This window comes from Macaca nemestrina, chromosome 6 (genome assembly GCF_043159975.1).
Source record: "Macaca nemestrina isolate mMacNem1 chromosome 6, mMacNem.hap1, whole genome shotgun sequence".
NCBI lineage: Eukaryota > Metazoa > Chordata > Mammalia > Primates > Cercopithecidae > Macaca > Macaca nemestrina.
Genome location: NC_092130.1, coordinates 116,126,197 through 116,138,402, shown reverse-complemented (window position 1 = coordinate 116,138,402; position 12,206 = coordinate 116,126,197). Strand labels below are relative to the sequence as shown.

Sequence of the window (12,206 nt, the reverse complement as noted above, 5' to 3'; positions counted from 1 at the left end):
CAATACCTGTAGGACTTTGAGAAACACAATCTTGATTTGGCTCCTGTAGACGGTCCTGGCACTGTGGCTCCCAGAGGATCCCAAACAAAAGCCATTTGTAAGGACGATGCCAAGATCCACAGGAACCACGAGAAGTCAGAGCTGGTGCCGGGCCCTGGGGCCCTGAGGCCCCGCAGGGAGCAGGAGCAGGAGGCACTTGTAGCTGAGTGAGGGCATTTCCTTTGTGCAGTAGTATGCGCTGACAGAGAGGTGGCAGGCTGGCTGAGGCAGGGCTGGAAGGGATGGCCAGGACTTCCTGCTGCATGACACTTGGCCTTTGCAACAGAGCTTGCTTCACTCAGGCCTTATCTCATAATTAATGTGAGAAACACTCCCTAGAAAATTTGTTTTTAAATATAGCCCTGATTAAACAGCATAGTCACATGCCACTCCAGAAAAGCACAACACACACACACATGCATGCACACACAATGAAAGGTGTAATTGAAGTGGGTAAACCTTTGTATCAGTGTGAACTTTAAAAACTGTAAACCCAGAGGGCTTTATTAAAACTTTTTAAAAAGTAAATACATGCCTATGACTGGGTCATCTGAAAAAGATTACTAAATTTCACACAGCTAACTGCCAACTATAATTTTCCTTATTTCAACTTCTCTTAAAAAGAGATGGATATCATTCTTAGTCAACCTTCCACAGGATGTAAACAGGATTTAGTCGTCTTGAAAATACCAGTGCCTCTCTACAAGTCAGTGTGAGAAAAACAGGCAGATCACTTTCAGAGCTTTTGGCAGCTTTTCCCTCAAGGAGTTAGAGAGTGAATTACAATGCATGACTTTGACAACAAAGATCAATTATCTTGTCCATTTTCTATTCCCTAGAAACATTTCTTAACTCTGATAAATCCGTTAAAACAACTTTCTTTCAAATTAAATAAATGATGAAAGCCAAATAGAATCCTTCACATGTTTTATGAGTCCAGGACATTTTGGGAAAGCATCTATTTCAAGATATTGTACCCATGGAGTCAAAGGACCCTAGTGCCGTCATCGGTCCTCACCACTGAGTGGTATTCAATGTTAACAATGCAGCATAATTTCATCAGTCCGTGTCCAAACACTGCCCCGCGGGTAACCTCAACTGTAAACCAAGGGAGAGCACCACTTCTCCAGGATAAGATTAGAGAGGCTTCAAGTGTCCAAGAGAGAATTTAACCCTCTCTGAACCGGACAAAATTGACCAATAGTTGAGCTCAGTGAACATCACCATATCTGCAAATTTTCAGACCTCTAAAGCTCTATCTGTCTCTTGTACACCAAGGGAGTCTTGCATATTCATATAATTTCAGTAAAAGCTCAAGACATTAAACATTATGCTTATTTTCACAACAGCATCCAGCACACCAGGGGTTCTTAAGAATGCTACAGGTTTCATATCAGCTTTGGAGATGAGTAATAGGAAACATTTTTACAGTTTCACCTCTTCCTTATCAGACACATGAACTCAAAGAAAGTGGGTGAGTGAGAACTGCCCTGAACAGCAGCAACCTTGGAGGAGCACAGAGTTCAAAAATAAACACAACACATTCTCTCTGAATCAACTTGCAATACTGTAATACTTCACAAACTGTCTTTTTGCTTTTGTATAGCGATCCAAATTTCGCATGGGCAAAACACGTAGCTACTTTCCTGGTGTTCTCAAAGAAGGACTGAAAAGGTGCTTATACTGATGCCAATCTGCCCTTCTGGTGCCTGAAATGCTACCATTATCATTTAATTCTTTCAAACTATTTAATTTCCATTTTGGGCAGCTCTTAGGAAATACACACATTCCTGGCAGAGTTAGCACTGAGCTGAACGACTTGCTGCTTAGTAGAATGTCTTCATCTGAGACTAAAGCCAGACAGTGTAAGATAACTGGCGATCTGTGTGAAGAGGGGAGGAATCTGTGTAAAGAGCTGGTGGGGTGGGGTGGCTTGAAAGGGAGGGGGAGGGAGGCCACGAAGACAAGCCTAAGAGTGGAAGGGATGTTGCTGGCAAAGATGGACTTTTTTCACCCTCCAGGCAACACAAAGCTCTCATTTTGTCCAGTGGTGTTTAAAATTTTGTAGGTGAAACAGCGTCACTGATTTGTAATAAAAGCTACAGTCTATGTATATGACTTTGGAAGCAGAAAAATATTTTCATTGTTATCCCAATTTTACTGATAGCAAGAAAAACATCATCTTTCTATTCAGGCTACAGCCAGCAGCACACATTTTCACAAATAATTAACTGCCTTTGCTTACCAATTTACATTTTTTAAAGGATATTCAATTAATGGATATCTAATTGATAAACTATACGGACATACGAATAATCTAGAATGAATCTGCTAGGGAATGTTCAACTATTTCTAAAAATGTACAAGGAAGGAGAACCAATCTTGTCGTTTTCATTATTGTCAAAAACATTTCCTTCTTTCCCCCCTGCTTCGTAAAGGCAGACATCTAGAACAGTTAAGCAAGATAAAAACAATGGAACTGTAAATGTGAAATTATGAACAGGAAAATCGAAACTCTGCTTCATTTTCCCAGTGTGAAATCAGTTACAGACACAAGAAGTGTCTGCCAACATTAATGTTACTTTTTCTTAAATAATTACTTACCGCCTCCTTTTCATTTCTTCCACACAGTTACACATAATCCCGCTTAGGTTACCAGGCCTCAGTAAGGTCATAGAAATAAGCTACTTATTTCTGAGATTAATTGTGAGCAAAATTAAGCCTTGATTTCAAATATAAGTATCAATATTGTTTTTAAGAACTGGCTAATATTTCACAGACAGGAGAATTTAGACATTTGGAAAAAATAAGAAATTAAATACAATGATTTTCTAGGATGAATGTTTACTAGCATTTATATTACAATAAGCTGTTTATAATTTTTACTTCATGGGTATCAAAGAGTAGAAAATAACAAAGAAGACATCTTTTGAACATTCTAATTACTGTCATTTATTAAGTGTTTATTTTTCCAGATGAATTTTAGTAAAAGCAGGATTGAAGAGCAAGGAGAGATGTTCCATCCCTGGGACAATTTATTGTTTACAAGTTGTGCAAACTAATTTTATATGTCCCAGGGAAACCGGATTCGGAAATCTAAACATTGCTCCCATCCAATTGTTATCCATGTAAGTCCTAACCCCCCTAAAGTATCAGCAAAGTGCCCATCTCTTGCCAATAACTTAGCTCTTATGTTCTGCAGAGCTCTAAATAAGGCATCTCTTTTGTCTCTTGAATATTTCTGGGATTTTGGTTCCAAGATTCCAGATGTTACAAATGGCAAATTTGGGTTTCGGTGTCTGACACAGAAACTCAGAATTTCCTTTATAGGAGACAGCTACTATGAATAAAAATGAAACTCTCAAATTTGAGAGTGGGATAATTTAAACAATCCACACAGGTATTCAATTACTTGCACATCAAGTCTCTAGTTAACAGGCATACGGAGGGAAGAGGGTTGAACTGAACTTCAGAGAAATAAACAGTTATATCAGTGGGGTTGCGTTAGGTTGAAAGACATTGCTTCAGGAAACCAGAGCAGGCAGATAGTGGGTTTCAGGATAGTGCTGTATTTTGAAATAGTCTCTGGTTACAGACTCAAAGCCAGCAGAAGTTAACGTGGAAGCAAATAACAGACTGTTATTTACCATCTACTTCTGATGAGGGTGTCGTCGTAATTCTATCTTCAGAGTGATAGATTGCAAAAGAGTGTGACAAAAGGCAGTTTGACAACGGGACTTGTGTACTCCTTAAAACTAATGTCCATTCAGTACAAGTAAATGTAAAAAACATTTTTTATTACATTACTTATCATAATCAACTGTAAGTTATTTCTCCAAATGAAGTGTTGCAAAATAATACTAGAATTTTCTTTGAATTGCTTTCAAATATTCATTCTGAACCTTATATGAGCCTACTTGATTGAAAAGTCAATTAATCCATGTTCTGAAATGGGAGACAATTATTTTAAGATTTGGCAACAGTAAAACATTAACATAATTGAAGGAACCTCATGGTCTGAAGAACACTGGGAAAGCATGCTCTGTGCTTTAAGCGTCTACAATTGCATTCATTACTCATATATGACCCAGGACACAAACAGACACAAATTATAATTAAAGAGCTAAAATCAGGATATAGACTAAAACAATCAATAAGAGGCATGCTTAAACATAATGATAAAAAATCAATACAACTACGGATTGTGAATCAAAATGTTTTACTAGACACTTAAGGTTTCCATCTACATTATGTTTAGGAATTTTTTTAGCAATTTGGAAAATAACTAAATCAAGCTTTTCTATTCACTAAACTAACAAAGCTCCTTCTGAATACTTGGATAAATGGGGTTGAAGGAAAGATATCACGGAGGAAGAAATAGAAGGAAAAGAAAATAAATTTTATGTTTATTGAGTATCTACTAAATGATTGACAAGTTCCTAAGATATTTTTCTAACTATTCAAAAAATATTTCTAGACTCAAATTCTTTAAAAATCTTGAAATCAATGTAGACTAATCACTTGAAATAAAGAATTTAACACAATTTTCGAACAAGTGTGTAAAAGTCTTCTGGTGTCTCTAATTGTCTTGTTCAATTCTCTGCATATGAAAATTTTAAAGGTCATAAAAATTCTTTCTGTTTAATATTCTATTCATGAATGCAGTCTTAAATAAAAATCCTACTTAGCTATTGACTGGTGAGTGAAAGAGTGGTGGATATAGGATTACATCTTGAAATTCACTTCCTCCGGAAGTCTTCCCTGCCTCCCCACACCAGGTGATGTCTCCACTGCACTCTGCACTTCCTCTTTGTCAGTGTCATCACATTAGTAAAGACTTATTCAGTGTCTGGCTCCCCTGATAGATCTAAACACTATAAGAACATGGATTACGTCTGCTTTTCATCTGGGTGCTCAGTGCTTAGCAAATAGTCTAGAGACATAAACAACACAATTATGTTGGTTTAATAAATTGACAAACCAATATTTTCAGGGCATCTTAAAAACAAGATGGACCACTTACATTATATTCTTATATGTGCCTAAATAGGGGCAGAAAATTCACAACAGGTAATTCAGGTAGGGCTTATTTAGTTTCATTTTCCTATTTGATCAATTGATTAACTTTTTAATCAAAACACCATTGGGCAAATCTTCAGGGCAGCACTTGCATAGGAGATTAGAGATTAGAGTTACAGTTATGCCACGAACTTGCCATGTGACCTTGAAAATCGTTGCCTGACCTTGCTGAGTTTCAGTATCTTACCCATTTGGTTCTCATTTGAGAGCCACTGCAAAGAGCTTTTGAGAGGGCTGAATAAAGTAATTTATATAAAAACATTCTGAAAACTGCACAAAATTTTAGGCACATACTACTGATGTTTGTAAGCTTTTGGGAGAGGTAGGAAAACTATTTTTATACTGTTAGAAACATTTTCAAGTTCTAAAAATTGCCAGTTGGTTACTTCATGAGCATGGTAAGTAGGCATACCATTTTATCAGTTTCAAAAACAATATCAGTCTTCAGTTTTGATAGATAACACTTTTCTCTATTTGAAATCTATATATCGCATGTGTGTAAGAATAAAATATTAGCTGTTATATTTTGAAGGTTAATCATGTGAAGAAATGTTAATGTTTTATTTGCAGCATTAAAACACTCTATGAACTTTGTTTACAAGATCTAAAAAAATTAGGTGGCAAGAAATTTTACTAAAACTAGGTGATGGAATTTCTCGATTGTTCAAAACTGTAAGCTTCTCCTAAATACAGAAATATTTCTATTTGTTTTTTGAAAACTTATGGGATCCTAGAGACAGGTTGTTTAATTGGGAAACCATTTGCAACACTGACTCCAATTCATGCTACCCTTATTGTTGACCACGCACCAAATAAGGAAAGAAATGGCTTCTTCTGACTTTTTAGAATTATGCTTACAAATAAGCAAAAGCAGTGATGAAATTGCTAGGCCGAGAAACAAAATCACTCCCTTGAGAGAAAAAAAAAAAAGACCCCCAATACCAAGAATCCCTAAATAAAAATCTCACGTGCTAAATTTTGGTGCTGTGGATTTTTTTCTATGACTGTTCAATATCTTGTTAAATCTGGTTATCCATTTGTTGGAGCCAACAGTCATAAACTTTCCCATTCCTGAGTACCTGTCATCCTCAGACCCCTTCCTTACTTGGACACTTGCTGTGCACTGAATGAGTTTGTGAACCAAACATCACCATAATGTCAGGGTAACTTTTCTAATTCCTCATTTTACTATGATGATATCATCCACTTATTTGGTGTTTATTCTGTGGTGTTTATTGACCTTGCTGAGTTATAATGTCTTATCCATTTGGTTCTCTTTTGAGAGAGAGCCATTGCAAAGAGCTTTTGAGAGGACTGAATAGGGTAACTTACATGAAAGCATTCTGAAGACTCTGCACAGAATTTTAGGCTATAATATATATTATATTATCCTCACAATAATTTATCTATGTGCTTTATGTTATTTTTATTCTGTATCACCACTGAGGAAATGAAGGTTTACGAAGTTGAAGTAACTTGCCCCTATGATCATACAGCCAATGAGTAGCAGATCTGAGGTCAAAATTGAGGTCCCTCTTAATTGCAAAACCTATAGGTTAACCAGTACATGCCTAGAATATAAGTAAATACAGGAATGGAAAAGGTCAGGTCCCCTTCCTTGAAGAATTAAATCATAAGGGAAGTTTTGAACTTTCACAGGAAAAGCAATTGGTGTCAGGTATAAGATCTACATAATGTCACTTAATCTTCCAACTCATGAGCAGACATTATTATCACCACTTTATAGATGAGAAATCTGAGACTCAGAGAGGTTAAGGAACTTGGCTAAAACCACAGAGGTAATATATGACAGACATGTGAGTCCAAGTCAGTTTTGCTTATCTCTAAATCGTGTCTCCATTGTGCCTGGCTTACCCTAGATCTTTCAATTCCTAATTCTAGGGACAAAATTGGCCTGTGAGCCTGGGGTGGGACTGAGGCTGTAAGTAGGGGCTGAGTGGGTTCAACTGTGGTAACTAGAGAGAGAGAAGTCCTAGAGTATAGTTCGGCTTAAGGAAAAGTGATCCTGTCAGTGTTTGTATGCATTGTGCACTGCCCTGCACTTTTCCTCTGAATATTCTACATAGGAGAAAAATCACAACACTTTTCAGTCCATCCAACCAAAGGTAACAATGTGCTAGGGGCTACAATAGAAATCCAGATGTTTCAGTAACAGCAAAAGAAAACAGCTTATTGTTGTTGTTTTTGTTTTGTAACAGAATATATAAAACTTAGGGTGCCACATACTAGCTCTCTCTCAGGACCAGGTAAGAAATTTGTAACAGTCATTTACACAATTAGGCTATTATTAATAAGGCAATAGGACTGGTTCTGGTTTTTGCTTTCAATGTTACCACTAATTTTATTTCTACTGGTTCAGTGGAGTTAAGTGACTTTTCCAAGTTTGGAAAGTGATAAATAATGGACTCTTGGTGAAAACTTTAGCTTACCTCTAAATTTTAGAGAATAAGCCATTTTTATATTAGAGATTTTTTTTTTGTTAAATTTACCACCTTAAAAATGTAGAAGTAATTTCAGAACACATAATTGTTATTTCATTGGTCAGATGATATTCAGTAAAATCATTTATGGCAAAATTCTGAGTTAAATTTGACTTATTTTTGTTTGATATATACGCTATAAATGAGTCTTAAGGGATTGAACTTATATTTGAAAATAAAACAAACTTTGGTCAAAGAAACAAAATTATAACTATGGGTTTTTAAGGCTCACCAGGGCACTGGATGGTGAAATGCATGAGGCAGCAATTATTCTTCTAAATATTCTATAAGTGACCCTAACAAAAACACACAATGCTTCGAAATAAACACAGCTGAAAGATACAGACTAGGAAGCTACTTTCTACATGGAATTTTGTTCAACAGCTAATCAAACCAACCAGCTTCCCTTCCTTCTTTACTTCCTCCCTTCCCTTCCCTTCCCTTCCTTCCCTCCCTCCTTCCCTCCTTCCTTCCTTCCTTCCCTTCCCTTCCTTCCCTCCCTCCTTCCCTCCTTCCTTCCTTCCCTTCCCTTCCTTCCCTCCCTCCTTCCCTTCACTTCTTTCCTTCTCTCCTTCCCTTCTTCCTTCCTTCCCTCCTTCCTTCTCTCCTTCCCTTCTTCCTTCCTTCCCTCCTTCCTTCCCTCCTTCCTTCCTTCCCTCCTTCCTTCCTTCCCTTCCCTTCTTTCCCTCCCTCCTTCCCTTCCTTCTTTCCCTCCTTCCTTCCCTCCCTTCCCTTCTTTCCCTCCCTCCCTCTTTCCTTCCTTCCTTCCTTCCTTCCCTTCCCTTCTTTCCCTCCCTCCTTCCCTCCTTCCTTCCTTCCTTCCCTCCTTCCTTCCCTTCCTTCCTTCCTTCCCTTCCCTTCTTTCCCTCCCTCCTTCCTTCCTTCCTTCCTTCCTTCCTTCCTTCCTTCCTTCCTTCCTTCCTTCCTTCCTTCCCTTCCCTTCCCTTCCCTTCCCTTCTTTCCCTCCCTCCCTCCTTCCTTCCTTCCTTCCTTCCTTCCTTCCTTCCTTCCTTCCTTCCTTCCTTCCTTCCTTCCTTCCCTCCCTCCCTCCTTCCCTTCCCTTCCCTCCCTCCCTCCCTCCTCCCTTCCTTCCTTCCTTCCTTCCTTCCTTCCTTCCTTCCTTCCTTCCTTCCTTCCTCCCTCCCTCCCTCCCTCCCTTCCTTCTTTCCCTCCCTCCCTCCTTCCTTCCCTTCCTTCCCTCCTTCCTTCTACCCACAAATGCATGTTTAGCATCTCCTACGTGCCCCCAGGCTATGCCAGCTGCCTGCTAGTAGTCATTGGTGAACACGATTCATGCCCAAAGAGAACTTAGAGCTGAATGAACCAAAAACTGAAACTCAAGGGTAATAAAAAATTTGACTGGGCTTACATTTATTTAAAGTATCAGGGCAACAAGAAAAGAAGGAATAGAAAATATTTATAGAAATAAAAAATAACATTTTAATTATATACATTTAAGAAAAAAATGTATATAATTAAGAAGAAGGTGATCAGGTATGAAGCTCATGCCTGTAATCCCAGCACTTTGGGAAGCGAAGGCGGACAGGTATCTTGAGCCCAGGAGTTGGAAACCAGCCTGGGAAACATGGCTAGATCCCATCTCTACAAAAAAGAGACAAGTTAGCCAGGCATGGTGGTGCATGCCTGGGGTCCTAGCTACTTGGGAAGCCGGAGTGGGAGGAACACTTGAACCTGGGAAATCGAGGCTGTAGCGAGTTGTGATTGTGCCACTGAACTCCAGCACTCCAGCCTGGCTGACAGAGTGAGACCTTATCTCTAAAAAACAAACAAACAAACAAACAACCCAAGAAGATGATTTTTCAGATCATCAACATTAAAAACAAATCCAGTGAGATATTTTTGGTGAAATGCTAGTTTGTAACACTGGCCTGGGGGAAATATTTGGCCTCAACCAGTCAATTCTCACCCTTCTGTTAGAGTGGAAAGAGCACAGGAGAGATACATTTGTACGGAAGTTCCTATTTCAGCCCAGTGTGGGTCTAAATAAGGGCTTCATGAACAGGGGTACAGAGATGGGTCCTGGTGCCTCCTTACAAAAGCTTGCAAACCAGAAAGAATCTTACCTCAGAAAAAATATCTCTGTAACCTACGGTAGTAAGCTTTTTCTCAATAAAACATATCAGTACTGCTTACAACATTAAAACGGACAAATGGTCCCTTTGAATCCTTCTTATACACATAAAGAAAAAATAAGCATGCCTTAGTAGGGCAATCAGTCCTGGAATAGTCCAGAATGAGCCGAATTAGGGATGTGTAAATTATAAACTTGATAGAGCATATAAGACCTGTTTCAGAGTAAATATTTAGGATACTTGCCATGTCAAAAAGAGTTCCCCCCCACAAGATGGTATTATGAACATTTTCAAAAATACAGAAAAATTGAAACAAGTTTACAGTGAACACCTGTGTATCTATTGTTTAGATTCCAACAGTGACATTTAAGAGACTGCTTCTTAACAGGTGATTATCATATTAGGTGAGCAATTATTTAGATGAGACTCATCTGAATAATATTTAGGATTGTGCCTATGTTGAACCTAAGTTATAAGCCTCTATGTTTTCTTCTGGAGTCTATTTTGAAGAGTGGACTTTGTACAGGAAAGACAATGTGTTTTTTTCTATGTCATATAAAGCACAAAATAAATTGGAATTTCTAAATCTTACTAACAAAAATAAATTCAGGATAAAAAGTAAATCTAAAGATACGCTCAAGATTATGAGTTATCCAAATCAATACCCATTTAAGTGATAAAAGCTATCAACCATGAAGTTTTATTCCAGTTTAGTCCTAGGTAAAATGTTTTTGGAATTCTCTGAAATAAGAAAATTGTTGGTAAGTTATAAGTCAGTCAAGCACTTGGGAATGAGATGATTGGGAACTTTCCACTGTTACTGATATTGTACAAACTAAACTATGATATTTATAAATCAAGAGATGTTTTAGTAAGCAAGATGTTTTTGGGTTTTCTGTGGGTTTTATTATTTTGTTTCCTTTTGATATATTTTAAATGAACATTATATAAACATTTGGCCTTGTTATGAACAAGACATAGTACTTTTCTAATAAACGAAAAAAATCTCAACCTCAATAACTCTATTTTTATTCAATTATTTCTGATGTGGCTAGTGTAAAAGTCAGCTTGCTAACTTCTCAGCAATTTGAAATGCAGGTCAAGGTCAGATGACATCACAAGAGTGACAGAGAAAACCTAATTTTAGTCTCCATGAAACTGAAGAACTCAACACAAATGACTACTGAACACTCAGCCCATGTTTGGAGTTGTACGCTTGCAAAAGCATCCTATCAGGAAGGAGTAAGTACCGCAGAGAGTCGTGCAAGAAGCTAGTGTGCTCTCAGGTGCTCCAAGAGCTGTGGGAAATCTCAGATTCAGACTATTGACTTCTCAAGTACATTCAAAGAATGTGTATTTGCAACTCTAATATAAACTCATTAAAGCAGAAGTTCAGAGAAAATAGCTAATACAGCTATAAATAGCAGAAAGTAGCATTTTCCAAAAAAGTTAATGTTAATACTTTGTTTAAAAGCATATTATAAAATTGTCAATACTAAGTAGAATCTAATTACTCCTGAAAAGCATTTCTCATTTAAAATCTATTAATTAAAATATGCACCAAAATGTTGATCAAGTTATTTCTGGGTAATAGAATGATAGACATTTTAAAATTTTATTTTCCATAATGTTTATATTTTCTACAATAAAAAAGATGACTTTTATAATCAGAATAAATGAAATACATGTTATTAAAAAACTGGAGTAGTCAAGTTTCTTTTTTTCCCACCAGGAATTTTAGGTTTTTAGTTTATTAGACTTCAAACAAAGGTCAAGAGTAAGACTTTTGAATCATATTAAATTAAACATGTCTCACAGATATTTTACACATTGGTGAGATGTTAAGTGGTCAGAGAGAGAAGTCCTGAGAAGCCAGATAGGCATACACATCATTTAACACCTATGATGGTATTATTTAAAATCAAATCATTAATAGAAGCAGCATGATGCAGTTTGCAGAAGCACAACTAGAGAAGACAAGAAGTCTGCCTCACAGAGCCTAAGAAGAGGAATGGCGAGGAAAAAGCAAGAGAGAGAAAGAAGCAGAGCTCTTAATAGATGTAAAGAAATCCACTTCGTGCCAGTTTGCAAGGAAATTTTCCTTTATGAAGAGCCGAGCTCTTAATAGATGTGAAGAAACCCACTTCGTGCCAGTCTGCAAGGATATTTTCTTTTATGAGGAGCTAGATGTTTGCACAGCGCCCTCTTGTGAAGAGAGGTTTTCGTGACTGTACCTTCACCCCAAGAGCCAAGAGCTTCAAGTATCCTTCCAGAGCAATTGCTTAGCTTTCATCAGCTGAGGATTAACTTCCAAGGCTTTTTGAGGATGCATGTATGGGTATGAGTAACACACAGCCTTGACATCCGAATTCTCTATTATTAAATGTGCACATAAATATTCCACAGAGTTGTGCTTCTTAATGATAATGCTTTAAAAAGAACTTCCTAAAATAGGAAATTAGCATCTATGTTTGTTCCCATGACTTGTGAAACT

General features: G+C 37.4%; 1 protein-coding gene across 19 annotated transcripts in view; it reads right to left on the bottom strand.

The window, feature by feature from the left end:
• The window catches only part of LOC105499433 (phosphodiesterase 4D), a 1,582,997-nt gene that overhangs the window by 393,705 nt on the left and 1,177,086 nt on the right, over window positions 1-12,206 (bottom strand). The window contains exon 1 of one of the 19 annotated variants that reach the window (XM_071097872.1): window positions 7-322. The exons of 17 other annotated variants lie outside the window; for them this stretch is intronic. In XM_071097872.1, the coding sequence (XP_070953973.1) occupies window positions 7-95 (89 nt within the window). In that variant the 5' untranslated portion in view covers window positions 96-322. Of the gene's footprint in view, window positions 1-6; window positions 323-12,206 lie in introns of those variants that run through there. One more of the 19 variants, XM_011771996.3, reaches the window with a different exon arrangement.